The 14,494-nt window shown below is 42.0% G+C and overlaps 1 protein-coding gene across 2 annotated transcripts in view; it reads left to right on the top strand.

The window, feature by feature from the left end:
• Nucleotides 1-14,494, top strand: part of TYW5 (tRNA-yW synthesizing protein 5) — a 74,820-nt gene that overhangs the window by 23,858 nt on the left and 36,468 nt on the right. Inside the window, exons 3-4 of one of the 2 annotated variants that reach the window (XM_030209987.1) lie at nt 2,155-2,224; nt 9,585-9,629. In XM_030209987.1, coding sequence (XP_030065847.1) covers nt 2,155-2,224; nt 9,585-9,629 — 115 coding nt within the window. The remainder of the gene's footprint in view (nt 1-2,154; nt 2,225-9,584; nt 9,630-14,494) is intronic. The other variant, XM_030209988.1, reaches the window with a different exon arrangement.

Genomic DNA, 14,494 nt, shown 5'->3' on the forward strand with positions numbered 1-14,494 from the left:
CAGATCCCCCCGCATCGGCGGGTGTGGTGTCCCTCCCCCGCTCCGCAGGGATGAGCTGGACGGATTCCCCTCCCCCACTTGTGTGGGGATGAGCTGGGTTGATTCCCCTCCCCCGTTTCAGCGGTGGTAAGCTGGGCAGAGTGTCCCTTTGTGGGTGTAATTCTCTAAGTGCTGAGTCCTGCGGATGGAGCTTTGATATCGACATACTGAGGAGTTTCCGGCAGCACATGACCACCTATAGGGAGGCAAAAGGATTGCTCTCTATCTTCACCTGCTGGTAGATGGACACAACCCACCAGTCTATGGATTGATCAGCTATGATTAATGGAAAGAAAATTATCAGGTATGATACATAATTTTACCTTATTGGCCGAGGACGCCCATCTGTTAAGCACGCCCCAGTCCCGCCTCCGATATGCCTCTGTGAACTTTGGTCGTCCCCGCGACAGACTGCAGTTGAGGACGCCCAAAATCGGCTTTCTATTATGCCGATTTGGGCGACCCTGAGAGAAGGACGCCCATCTCCCGATTTGTGTCGGAAGATGGGCGCCCTTCTCTTTCGAAAATGCCCATGATAGTATACTACTGATAATGTCAACACAATATGTAATAGAACATTTTAATTGACAGTGCAGGGTATAAGGAAAGATGGAACATATAGATAGGTAAGATAGTTAGAAAGTAAGGTGACTAATTTAAAGAAAGTTGCATATGAGGCCAGAGAGATGGTTAACATATTCATAGGTAAAAGAGTAAGAGGAGTTAGAAAATAAGGTGACTAATTTAAAGAAAGTTGCACATTTGATGTAAATGGCCCAATCTGAGCTCACCAGAAATATCCAAGTCAGAGCTTATAGAAAATCCCACTGCCATTCAACCATTCAAGCCAGTCAGGGTTACTGATCCAAGCTTAAACATCCATCCTACTCTAATTGGCAAAGCAGCAAATTGCAGTCACCCCTGGATCTTAATGGGGGAAATGTAATCATTGACAGAAGAACACAAATCAGAACACATATGCTTATGTTCCATATAATGTTGTAAAAAGGAGACTTTTTTTTATCCTAGCTAGGGGTCATGAGTGCCATTTTGAACCCGAAGCCATCAGGGATAGGAACGACGGGGGATTGGTTCCCTACACCACAATTGCTTCAGGTAGGCCTGAAGGAGCCTACGGGGCAGTGGGTGTCTTGGGGAGATCTAGTGGGGGTGAAGGTAGATCTTAAACCCTTCAGAACTAATGCATCTTTGGGGGTGGAGGGTCTGGGGAAGATTTGGGTGTCTTCATGGTAGTCTTTGCTGAGATGGGGACCCCCCCCTAACTGTGCATCATTTTTACAGTGCCTGCCCTTTTAAAGTGGTGCCTGGAAGCATCAGTTCATATATCAGTGGCCAGTAATGCCAGCTTTGAGTTGGCATACTTTTCTTGGAATAGCATAGCTTGTGAAGTTCAATGCAAACTGTGTTATTTGAATTTACATAATAATGAGATATTTTGTATGCATTTGCATGCTTTTCTTCTCATTACTATTAGGGCTCAGTACCTTAAACTAGCATGCATTATGTGGTTAAGACTTATGTTTAATGTGTGTTAAGGGGCATGCTTTATTCGCTTAACACATGTTAATAACTAACCCCATAGCTGGCCATATGGCTTTTCATGAGGTCTTTTTCTGTCTTCCTCAGTAAGGAGTGTACTGATTGGTTTAAGAACAGAGATTTTATTGTTTTGATTGTGCCACTGTCTTCTTATTTTGTGGTGTGGTATTAAAGCTCACTTACAGACCATTGCAGTAGTCTAAATAGGGAGGGGGGGATTCACCAGTGTCCAGTTCAGAGTTTGAAATGTATCATGCTCTAAATCAGGGGTTCTCAACTCAGTCCTCGGGATGCACTTAGCCAGTCAGATTTATGGGATATCTACAATGAATATGCATGAGTAAGATTATCACAGAATGGAGGTAGTGCATTCAAATTTATCTCATGCATATTCATTATGGGTATCTTGAAAACCTGACTGGTTAAGTGTGTCCTGAGGACTGAGTTGAGAACCCCTGCTCTAAACTGAGACTGGCCTAGGAATGCCAAGCTTCCTGGATTAGTGTTAACATTACATTTTGCCTTCCCTCATAGAATAGCTTTCCTATGTTTCAGATCCTTGCCTTTTGATGCATTTGTACAGCGAGCTGTGGAAGAAAAACACGAGGAGTACTTTATTTGTGAGGTAAATTCCCTTATAGTATTTCTTGTGGTGGTTTCTTTATTTCCACTTGCCATTCTGTGCCTGTGGTGATTCTTTTGAAGTCATAACCCTTTATGGCATTGGGTTTTTGAATTTTCTTTAAATTTGTTGTAGCCATGTTGGGGATATTTCTATTACAGGGTGCCTGGTAGGAACCTATTATATAAAGGAATATAGGCACCTGCTTTCCTTTACAGAATACTAGGCTAACCAGGTATTAATATGCTTAACATATAGCCGCAAGCACTTATAGCAGCCATGGAGCTGGTGTATGTGTTAGCACCACAGTGCTACATGCATGCACATAATTTCCAGTATTCTATAAACTTGGGTCTCTGTATACACTCCCCTTGCAAATATGTGCTGTGTAAGTTAAACAGGTATTTGTAGAATAGTGCTTAGGCAGCATGTTGGCAGAAACATGCCTATAAATGCCAATATTCCGACTATGTTCTATTCTGTACACTGGCAGCTGAATGCAATGGTGGGTATATACATAGGTGGATTCTGGGTGGAGCATGAGTATGGTGGATAGTTACCTATAGCATTCTATAATTTACATGCGTAAGTGTCTTGCCTAAAATATAGGTGCGTATTTGCCCTGGTACGCTAACATTCTGTGAGGAAAAGTAGGTGCATACTGTTTTTATTAAGTGGCTCTAAATAAGGCGCCATCTTAGTACCATAAAAATAGGCACACCGTTATAGAATTAATTTCCAAGTTTATTTAAAACTTTCTATCCCACCTATCAACCAAGCTATCTGACCGGTTTAGAGACTAAAAGGGATGAAGTACAATAGAAAAGCAAGACAGGGGGATAGAGGAGGGGAGGAACTACAAAATTTGGAGAGGATGGGGGGGGGGGGAGAATACACACAAGGAGGAGACTGTGTGGTTAAGACTTATATCCAGTAAATTTAAGGGGAAAAGGCTCTTCCCATTGCTCTCTCAACCCTGGTTTCAAGCTTAAAACTTCTGACTTTTCCGTATTAATCCACAAACCAGAAAAGAAGCTAAAGTCACTCAATAGTCAGTAACTACAGTAATGACCTCCTTGGGGTCAGTAAGAACAACCAATAAATTATCTGCAAACAGAGCCAGTGTTAGTGATCTCCTACCTATCCGCAAATAGAAGAGTCTTTAGGTCTGCCTTAAAATGTTCGAGAAAGGACTGTAATCTTAGATGCTGGGGTAACATAGTACAAAGATCTGGGCCTTGGACAGAAAATATTGAAAGCCAAGTGCTATCGTATACAATTTCTCTAAACATAGGGACAGCCAGATGATTCTGCTTACATGATCTGAAAGATCTAGGGGGGGGACTAGTGTGTCGGGAGACATGATAGGAAAGACAGTTCGCTGGAGCTATGGATTTTAAACACCAGCAGGAGTAATTTATGTTATCCAATGAGAAAGATGTAGCCAGTGAGAGACCTTCAGGAGTGGGATCATGTGATCTAATTTTTTTACTCACACGATAAGTTTGATTGCAATATTTTGAACTAACTGCAAGCATCGGCATTCTTTTACTCTGAGTCCCTCCCTTATAAAGAGCATTGCAGTAGTCTAATTGACTGAGAACTAGTGAGTGGATCAAATTACCCTTTATGGGCCTGATTTACAGAGGGTTTTGTCCTATTTTGTGCATACAGAAAGATTTATACAAATTAGACCCTGTAGTTTTTGAAAGATCTGTACAAGAATAAGAACCATTTTGTATAATTAAAGTTGGGTGGGGGGAGGTGAGGGAGAAGGGGTTTGATGCTGATGCAAACTCCTCTATTTATCATGTCAGGTTATGTCTGGTTACTTTATCATGTTGTCTAGTTTATTTTCTATGAATGGATAATGGTTAATATGGGATTATGATCATTATGGGGCATGGTTCACACATTGTTGTAAAGTCTGCCTACTTCATAGCTGTGGACTTTGCACACATGTACTTTCTCTTTGAAGACTGCCAAAGGAACAAGTAGCAGCAGTGACTTGCATCTGCTTTTTCTATGGGAATTTTTCTTGACCAAACAACATGTGTACTTTTCAAAATATGAAAATATGCATGTAGGGGTAAATTCTCAAAAGAATGCCTAAAGTTAGGTACTGGGACAGAACGCACTAAGCTTAAATTCTAGAAGGGTGATTTCTGAGGACTACTGAGTGGATCAAATTACCCTTTGTGGGCCTGATTTACAAAGGGTGAATTCCCTTATAGAATACTAGTGTAAGGATCTAGGAGTCATTGTTGACAATACTTTGAAACCTTCTGCTCAATGTGCTGTGGCGGCAAAGAAAGCAAATAGAATGTTAGGTATTATTAGGAAAGGAATGGAAAATAAAAATGAAGATGTTATAATGCCTTTGTATCGCTCCATGGTGCGACCGCACCTCGAATATTGTGTTCAGTTTTGGTCACCGCATCTCAAAAAAGATATAGTGTGTTTTAATATAGAAAAGGTGCAGAGAAAGGCAATGAAAATGATATAGGGGATGGGACGACTTCCCTATGAGGAAAGGCTAAAGTGGCTAGGGCTCTTCAGCTTGGAGAAAAGACGGCTGAGGGGAGATATGATAGAGGTCTATAAAATAATGAGTGGAGTGGAACGGGTAGACATGAAGTTTCTGTTTACTCTTACTAAAAATACTAGGACTAGTGGGCATGCGATGAAGCTACAAACTAGTAAATTTAAAACGAATCAGAGAAAAGGTTTCTTCACTCAACGTGTAATTAAACTCTGGAATTTGTTGCCAGAGAATGTGGTAAAGGTGGTTAGCTTAGCAGAGTTTTAAAAAGGTTTGGATGGCTTCCTAAAGGAAATGTTCCTAGACCATTATTAAAATGGACTTGGGGTAAATCCACTGCTTATTTCTGGGATAAGCATAATATAATGTTTTGTATTTTTTTCGGATCTTGCCAGGTGTTTGTGACCTGGATTGGCCACTGTTGGAAACAGGATGCTGGGCTTGATGGACCTTTGGTCTGTCCCAGTATGGCAATACTTATGTACTTATCTAGCCTTTCTTCTTTTAATAGGTCTTGGGGAAGCCAGGCACCCACTAAGCTTCTGAGCATGCTGGCTATTGCTGCAGCTCGGGTTCTGCTCTAAATTCCTTGCATTAGGCTGGGCAGTATATTTATTAGGCAAAGATCTTATATAGTTCTGGGGTTCTTCAGGGACAATGTTCTTCTGACAATACACATCCTGTCCTACCTGGAGGGAGTTGGGAAGTCTTTTTCTTCAGCAGTGGAAAGAGATCACCACAGATCTCTGGGTTCTAAACATCGTAAAAATGTTCTATCACCTCAGGTTTTAATCTCTCAAATGCCTGAAGCCCATACTCATCTGCTTCAGGAAGAAGTCGATCTCCTGCAGTCCAGTGCATTCACACACTGAACTGCAAAAGGGCTTCTATATATTATCTTAAAAGAAAGTCTGTGGAACTGCTTGTCTCCTTCAACTGCAACAGAATTGGAGTTCATTGACCAGCACTGAATATCCGGGTAGGGTGGTCAGTGCGAGCACTATGCAGATAGCAGTGGTATTCAATGCCACTGTCTGGATAACTTAGGACAGTCTTTTTTTTTTTTCTGTGTATAATGCTGAATATTGCTGCTATCTGGATTGGTGGAAACATCATTAAATGGATAAAAAGTTTCATCACCACCAGATCATATCAAGTCAAATGAACCAGATCAGTATCGTCTGCGTGGTCATCAAAATGCGGAGTTCCCCAAGGATCGCCTCTATCCCCGATCCTTTTCAATCTTATGATGATTCCTTTGGCTAAATCCCTATCCAAGTCTGGTCTAAACCCCTTCATCTACGCAGATGATGTCACCATATTCATCCCTTTCCAATCCAACCTTGCAGAAATCTCTGATAAAATAATCTCTGGCATAAACATCTTAGCCTCCTGGGCTAACACTTTCAAGATGAAAATGAATAAAGAAAAAACTCAATGTTTAATCCTCTCATCACAACACTCCACTCTACTCCCAACCACCCTAATCACCCCAGACGTTACAATCCCAATATCTGACAATTTAAAAATCCTAGGAGTAACGTTAGATAACCACCTAACTCTAGAAACTCATGCAAAAGCCATAACGAAGAAGATGTTCAACATGATGTGGGTTCTGAAAAGAGTGAAACCATTCCTCCCCCTAAAAACTTTCCGTAATCTGGTACAATCCACAGTACTCACCCACGCTGACTACTGCAACAGTATCTTCATTGGCTGCAAAGCCCAAATCCTGAAAAAACTCCAAACCGCCCAAAACACGGCAGCCAGACTCATTTTTGGTAAATCACGATTCAAAAGTGCAACATCACTCCGTGAAAGACTCCATTGGCTCCCTATCAAAGAATGAATAAACTTCAAAGTCCACACACTGATCTACAAGATCCTTCACGGAGAATCTCCAAGTTACATGACCAATATGATTGACCTTCCAGCCAGGAACGGGTCCAAATCTTCTCGAACATATCTCAATCTTCACCTTCCCAATTGCAAAGGTCTCAAATACAAAACCTACTACGCATCCAACTTTTCCGTTATAGGCAGCCTACTATGGTACACCATACCAAGATCTATCCGAACAACCAACGAACACCTACCCTTCTGAAAGCTGTTGAAAACTTACCTCTTCAAACAAGCTTATCCAAACGACCCATCTTAATTTTCGAACCTAATCCACACCACTATCATTACCCATACCTCAATCCTCCCCCCACATCCTCTTCCTCTTGTACTACTCTATTCAACTGTGTTATCCCTGTGATACTTTGTAACCCATACATTGTAAGCCGCACTGAACCTGCTATTGAGCGGGAAAGAGCGGGGTATAAATGCTACAAATAAATAAATAAAATAATTGGCCTCTCAGCTCATGGACCACCTTGGCACTATCCGGAGGCATTATTTAGTGGCATTATCTGGATAGTACCGCTGAATCTCCCAGCCAGTGGTATTTATTTGGACAGTTAGATACTGCTATCCATTAAGTGCTACTGTCACCTGTAACAGTTCTTTTCTGTAAACAGCAGATTGATCAGGTATTCAATTCCTGCCCCCTCTGCATTCCCGAGGAACTGAGGAGAGTGTTACATGTGGGAAGGACCGTGTATACTCAGAACTTTGCACTTAGTTCTGAGCAGTGGCGTAGCAGGGGGGGCTGCCACCCGGGGTGGGGCGGTTCGCTGTTGCACCCCCACCCCCGGGTGCAGCACGATGACACCCCCCCCCGACCAGCTCACGCACCCTACTTAAAAAAAATATATCGGGAGGCGAGGCGCAGCGCCTCGCGCCTGCCCTGCACGTAAAATAAATGTGGATCGTTGGGTCTTCCCTTGCTCTATCTGTCCTGCTCTCCGCTGACGCAACTTCCTATTTCCGCAAGGGCGGGACAGACAGAGCGAGGGAAGACCCGACGGTCCACATTTCTTTTACGTGCAGGGCAGGCACGAGGCGCTGCGCCTCGCCTCCCGATATTCTTTTTAAAGGTAGGGTGCGGGAGCTGGTCGGGGGGGGGGTGTCGATTCGCCGAGGGGGGGAGCTGGCAGGGAGCACCCCCCTGAGCTGACACCCGGGGCGGACCGCCCCTCCCCCCCTTGCTACGCCACTGGTTCTGAGCTCTAGGAGAGCTGTTTTGTCCCTGTGTTGTTGCATGACATCATTTGTATGCCACTGTCAGTTCTACTTGTATGTCTGATCAGTCCTACTATCTATGCAAAATATGTAAGAAATAATGCTTTCCAAACAGAATACAGAGGCATTCCTGGGGAGGTGTAGTTTGGGTAGAGCAGGGGTGAAGCTACATTATTCACACACACTTTATACCTGTACATGCATAGAGCACATGCCTCAGAGCAGGTGTAAATTTGTGCAAGAGTATTTGTTCACTACTGGGGATGGTTCTACAACCTATTTGATAAAGGTACTGAGGTGCCTATGTTGTCTTTATCAAGTAGCTGCATTTTTGGAAATGTTTTATAGATGTGCTATTATAAAATTATCCCTAAATGTCAATTTTAATTAAGAAGGTATGTGTAATTATTAGAAGCTGAAGCTGGTACCTAGAGGTCCATCAGTGCTGCAGTGATGTCATCCCGCTGCTAGGAGGTGCTGGTACACGAGTGACATGCTGCCATCCCTCAGGGTAGTGCAGCACAACCAGTTCCATCCACAAGTATTTGAGTTTGGGAAGTGATTGTGGCTATCCGGTCAAAATAGTCCTGTTAAAATGGCCCAGTCAAAAAAAACTCCTGACATAATAGCCCCTGACATAACAGCCACTGTCAAAACAGCCTGCCCACAATATAGGCCTTGACAAATTAGCCCCCTGACAAAAGGGTCCAATCAGCCTGTACAGAATATGGCACTGCATTTGTTTCCTAATAATCTTATCTTGCCAAACAGGATAAGGTTGGTAAGACTATGAAAATGATGATAGTATTGTGTTTTGTTTTTTAATTAGCATGTTGATGGAAGAATAGTTTCCTTAAACAGCAGAGCAGATCGTGAATACCAGTTGGTAGCTGTAAAATTTTGTTTATTTATATAATCTTTATACAATTCAATGCTGATAGGAGCCTTTATCAGTGAAGATTTCACTTGTAGTTTATCCTCTTTTATTGTGATGTGTTATTTTTTCTAAGGGGGCTATTTTGTCAAGGGTTATTTTGTTAGGGGCTGATTTGTCAAGGGCTATTTTGTTACGGGGCTATTTTATCAGGGTGCCGTGATTGTGTATTGTTGTCTGAAAGTCACAGAGCAGCAGGTACACAAGAAAGGCAAAAGCCTCACAACCACCAAGAGATCTCTAGCACACTGAGTAGGTAGACTTCATTGTGATTGTTCCTTCTCAGATCTCTGAAAAGTTTTTACTTCTGGCCATACTATGCAGGGCTGGACAATTATATATTGTAATCTTTAAGTGTTCTTAATTAATTGAAAAGTTTGATCAAGCGATTGTCTCACATTAGTAGTTCTTGCACAAAATACAATCAATTGCTTCAAACTCTAACAGAGATTAAAATGAATCAGTATGTTTGCTTTGAATCGAATATGAGTCATGTTATCACAACAGCTTAAATGTCTAGGTAGAGCTGCTTCGGTTTCTCTCCAGCTTCGGTCCCCTGGCATCAGTAAAACATCTGTCCTTGGTTACCTGCTGCAAACAGCCAGCGGGCAGCAATGGGAGAAAGGGCACACCGCTCACTTGCAAGCTTCAGTAGCAGTTGGGTGCATGAATTTTTGATCAGCCCTTAATTGAGTTGCTGAGATAGGATTAAGAATAGTTTGTTTAATGCTAATGGTATTTATTTTTCCTGTCCATTAAAGGAAGAAAAGTATTATTTGCGCTCACTAGGGGAAGACGCACGAAAGGTAGGTACTACCCTACCCCCCCCCCCCCCCATATTCAGTGTCATTTAATCGGTCAGCAATGGCCGCTGACCCTTAAATAGCGTTTAACCAGCTGTGAATATTCAGTGGAAGATAACCAGTTATCGCTGCTGAACACCTCTCGTTTAGACTACTGCAATCTGCTTCTTGCTGGCCTCCCACTTAGTCACCTCTCCCCTCTCCAGTTGGTTCAAAATTCTGCTGCCTGTCTCGTCTTCTGCCAGGGTCGCTTTACTCATACTACCCCTCTCCTCAAGTCGCTTCACTGGCTCCCTATCCGTTTTCGCATCCTGTTCAAACTTCTTCTACTAACCTATAAATGTACTCACTCTGCTGCTCCCCAGTATCTCTCCACACTCGTCCTTCCCTACACCCCTTCCCGTGCACTCCGCTCCATGGATAAATCCTTCTTATCTGTTCCCTTCTCCACTACTGCCAACTCCAGACTTCGCGCCTTCTGTCTCGCTGCACCCTACGCCTGGAATAAACTTCCTGAGCCCCTATGTCTTGCCCCATCCTTGGCCACCTTTAAATCTAGACTGAAAGCCCACCTCTTTAACATTGCTTTTGACTCGTAACCACTTGCCTCCACCTACCCTCCTCTCTTCCTTCCCATACACATTAATTGATTTGATTTGCTTACTTTATTTTTTGTCTATTAGATTGTAAGCTCTTTGAGCAGGGACTGTCCTTCTTCTAAGTTTGTGCAGTGCTGCGTACGCCTTGTAGCGCTATAGAAATGCTAAATAGTAGTAGTAGTGGTAGTAGTAATATTTGCAGTTGGTGCATAGCGACTAACTGGCTATATTTCACGCAATATAGCTATTTAGCACTAATATTCACACCGGGTTTAGCAGTTAAATAGGACCATGTAAATAGTAATGCTATCTTTAACAGCTAGAAATTTAACCAGTTAGTGCTGAATATTGGCTCAATTGGTTAAGTTTTGTTGTCCATAAACGAACCCGGAAATTCAATGCCGATCACCGGATATGGCATGGCATTAAATTTCCGGGTTCAGCTCTGGCAGTGGGCTTTAATTGTGCTTCCTGCCGCGCGGACTGACTCTTCAAATGTGTGCATGTGTTTATGTGTAATTAGACTCTGGAATTCGTTGCCGGAGAACGTGGTACGGGCGGTTAGCTTGACGGAGTTTAAAAAGGGGTTAGATAGATTCCTAAAGGACAAGTCCATAGACCGCTATTAAGTGGACTTGGAAAAATTCCGCATTTTTAGGTATAACTTGTCTGGAATGTTTTTACGTTTGGGGAGCGTGCCAGGTGCCCTTGACCTGGATTGGCCACTGTCGGTGACAGGATGCTGGGCTAGATGGACCTTTGGTCTTTCCCAGTATGGCACTACTTATGTACTTATGTACTTATGTGTACTCTGATAATATCCAGACATTACCTTAAAAATAACATGGAGTTACTGTAAATGATGACAGATAAAGAGCAAAATGACCCATCTAGTCTGTCCAGTAGAGATTTATCCACTTTGGATAGCTGCATATATAATTCAGGGGCAGCAGAACACCTTTTTGGTTGAAGGGGCCAAACAAACAATCTCCATCCTCATCTCTAAGCTCCCTAATGGCTGATGCTGTGTTGGCCCTGGCCCTAGTGACCCATTCCATTTCACTGCTTGTGAAACTTGTTATATGGAATCCAGCATCTGCTCCCCTTTCCCCCATTGTATTTTGCTCACTACTCTTTCTGTTTCTCTAGTGTGGCATTGCATGTAGCATCAGGCTTTTCAGGATTTTCATTTCATTTTTTTCAGAATGTTTATAATTTATGGTTGCTTATTTTGTATTTGGTGAGGTGTTTGATGTGCTTTGGTTATGTGACTGCAATTAAATATTCTGCTGGTATGTAGGTTCTGGGTGAGAATCTATAGCAGTCCAGTTTGTTCTGGTTCCTAATTAGAAGATGTAATAGTGTTCTCGGGCAGCAATTTGCAAACTGTGGGTTGCAATCCAAACAGGGTTGCAGAATCTTCACTTGGGGTCACAACCACACTTGCAAAAATTTGTCCCGTTTTGGGAGGAGGCCAGGGCTTCAGTAGCATCAGTTGATCTGGAGCAGATGAATGGAAGGAAAGGTATATTTGAGGTCATGTGATTTTTAGAGCCAGTAAAATGGGATCACAACTGGGAAAAGTTAGTGAAGTACTGAGGAAGTGATGTGTTTGATGTGTTTTCATAAGTCCTGCTTGCTGAAGAATCAACTTTTCAAAGTAATGAAGGGCCTGAAATCAAGATAAATGACCTTTTTCTGGACAAAGTGGTTTGCTTAATGTCAGGGGGTGCTCAAGCACTCACTGCCTCACAGAGGTGGCACCTGTACCTGTTTGGGTCCTGGGAATTAGTTCTGTTATGGTATGGCAGGTTTCTACGTAGGTGCTGAGAGTGTTTTTTTCTAGGGTTTTGTTGTGTCAAGAGTGTGCAGTAGTAGAGGGAGTTTGTTGCTGTTGCTGAAGTCACTCCAGAAGAAAAGCACAAAGGGCTCTCAGGAATGGAACAAGTGTGCTTTATTAATGACACGACACAGACCGTGTTTCGGCATGACTGATGCCTGCTTCAGGGGTCTATTTAAGCAACACTAAGTACGTGAGTTGTTGGTCAATTAACAGATGTTAGCTCAATATAATGATAATCCGCTCTGGAAAAAAGCAATAAGTGACTGAAGCGGATCAAAACTGTATAAATGAAGTATAGTATGGACAGTGACCTTGCTATCTGGAATTGGCCATTCTAGAGCAGTTTGTGTCACTGTAAGTTTTAGTTATGTGATTTTCAATTAAATTCAATTGAAATACCGCTAATATCCCCTTTCTAGGGTTCAGTGTGGTTTACATTCTAGGTGAGACAAAAGCAGATAGTGTTAGTGTAAGGAATGAGAAACCTTAGAGATATGAAATGCATGAGACTAAAAATGTTAAAGGAAAGGATAATGGATGATACTAGGAAGTAGAAGTCATGATGGATTATTATGAAGCAGTCTTTGGGAAAGAAAGGTTTTTAAAGCCTCTTCCTGAAGTTGAGGTAGCTGTTTTCTGTTCTGATGGGAATAGGTAGAGAGTTCCATATTTTGACTCCAAGTACGGGGAAATAGAGAGCTGAAAATCTTCTGATTTCGAATTGTCTTTTGAAATGGTGATGCTAGCATTAGTTGTTGTTTCAGTCTGTTAGACTGGACCAGATATAGTGAAGTGGTCTTAGCAGTTCAATGGTGAAGCCCTGTAAGATTTGAAAAACTAAACAAGCAGCTTTGAACCTGAGTCTTTCTGCTATGGGAAACCAGTTCAGCTTGTTTAGATGAGTTGAAACACTAGTATATTTATTCAATCTGTATATTAGTCTTGTAGCAGTATTCTATATGATTTGCAGTTTTTTCTGATATTGACACTTAATACCAAGAAATAGAACGTTACAGTAATCCAAGTGAGGTAGGACTAACATTTGGACTAGTAGTTCGAAGGCTTTTTGGTCGAAGAATGATCTGACTAGACATAGCTGTCTTACTTTGGACAGTGTTTTCTTCCATAGCTGATTAATATGGGAAGAGAAGGTGAGTGAATAATCAAGCAAAACCCCTAATATTCTGGTTTGAGATTCGACTGTAAAGCTTTGACCATTGGACAAAGATATTGATGATGGGACCTCAACTTCCTGATTTCGGAACCACAGAACCTTGTTTTTTTGCGCATTCAGTTTCAGTTTATTGATCAAGGCTCAGGTGCTAACAGCAGTCATATCATTCGTTAGAGACTAAGTTGGATCTTTGTTTGATGCTGTTACTGGTAAGAGAATCAGGATGTCATCTGTGTAGGATAATAGTAGTTCATTAAGTCCCAGTTGTATTGAGGCAAGGGATGACATAAAGAGGTTGAACAGGATCGGTGAGAGGGGAGAAGCCGCATTGAACCTGCTATGAGTGGGAAAGCGTGGGGTACAAATGTAATAAAAATAAAAAAATCCCTGCGGGACCCTGCAGATAGATCAGTAGTTGGAAAGTTGTTTGTTTTGCTTGACAGAGTAGCTTCGACTTGAAAGGAATTCACTGAACCATTTGAGCACAGTCCCTGTTATTCCTATCTGATCCAGGCATTTGAGTAGCAATGTGTGGTCAACCGCATCAAATGCCGCCAACTTATCGAATTGGAGAAGAATTACTTGGTCGCCTTTGCTTAGGTGTTGTTTGACATATGTATTAGAACTAGCAGTAATCTTTCCATTTTATGTAACGATCTGAAGCCAAATTGTGAAAAGGGGTATGCTTGCCACTGGACGGTAGTTTGCAGGCGACTTATAATTATCCTATCACTGTTGCAACACTTTTCATTAACCTATAGAGAGATGCCAAGTCATTTTTGATGTCAGAAAAAAGCCGTCCCTTCAACTGAATTGTTAAGACCCATTGGTTCTAATGTTTTTAATTTATGAATCCAGCATTGTTCTGACCGGAAAAGTTTCAGATTTCTATTTCCACCTCACATGCTTTGTTCCACTTGGTAAATCACAAAACATTTCAACTGATCAAATGAATGTTGAAACGTTGAACTATGTGAAGCTAAAGGCGCTCCAGGCTTATTATGAGTAATACATGATTTATGTTCAGAGTTTCCTTGTCGTTTTTCCCACATACATAAAATCAGATCATGCCCAATAGTATGCGCTGTACAAACTGGTGTGTAGTTGTGCAGTTGATGTGCTCAGGGCAGAGTGTGGGCAGAATCATGATTTATACGGATAGTTATAAAATACATACTAACATTTTCACCTGCTTCCAAGCAGGTGCAATGTGTAAATCTTCAGTCTAGGAGTAGAGTAGCGTGAAGGAGTA

The sequence above is a fragment of the Microcaecilia unicolor genome, chromosome 7 (genome assembly GCF_901765095.1).
Source record: "Microcaecilia unicolor chromosome 7, aMicUni1.1, whole genome shotgun sequence".
Lineage (NCBI taxonomy): Eukaryota > Metazoa > Chordata > Amphibia > Gymnophiona > Siphonopidae > Microcaecilia > Microcaecilia unicolor.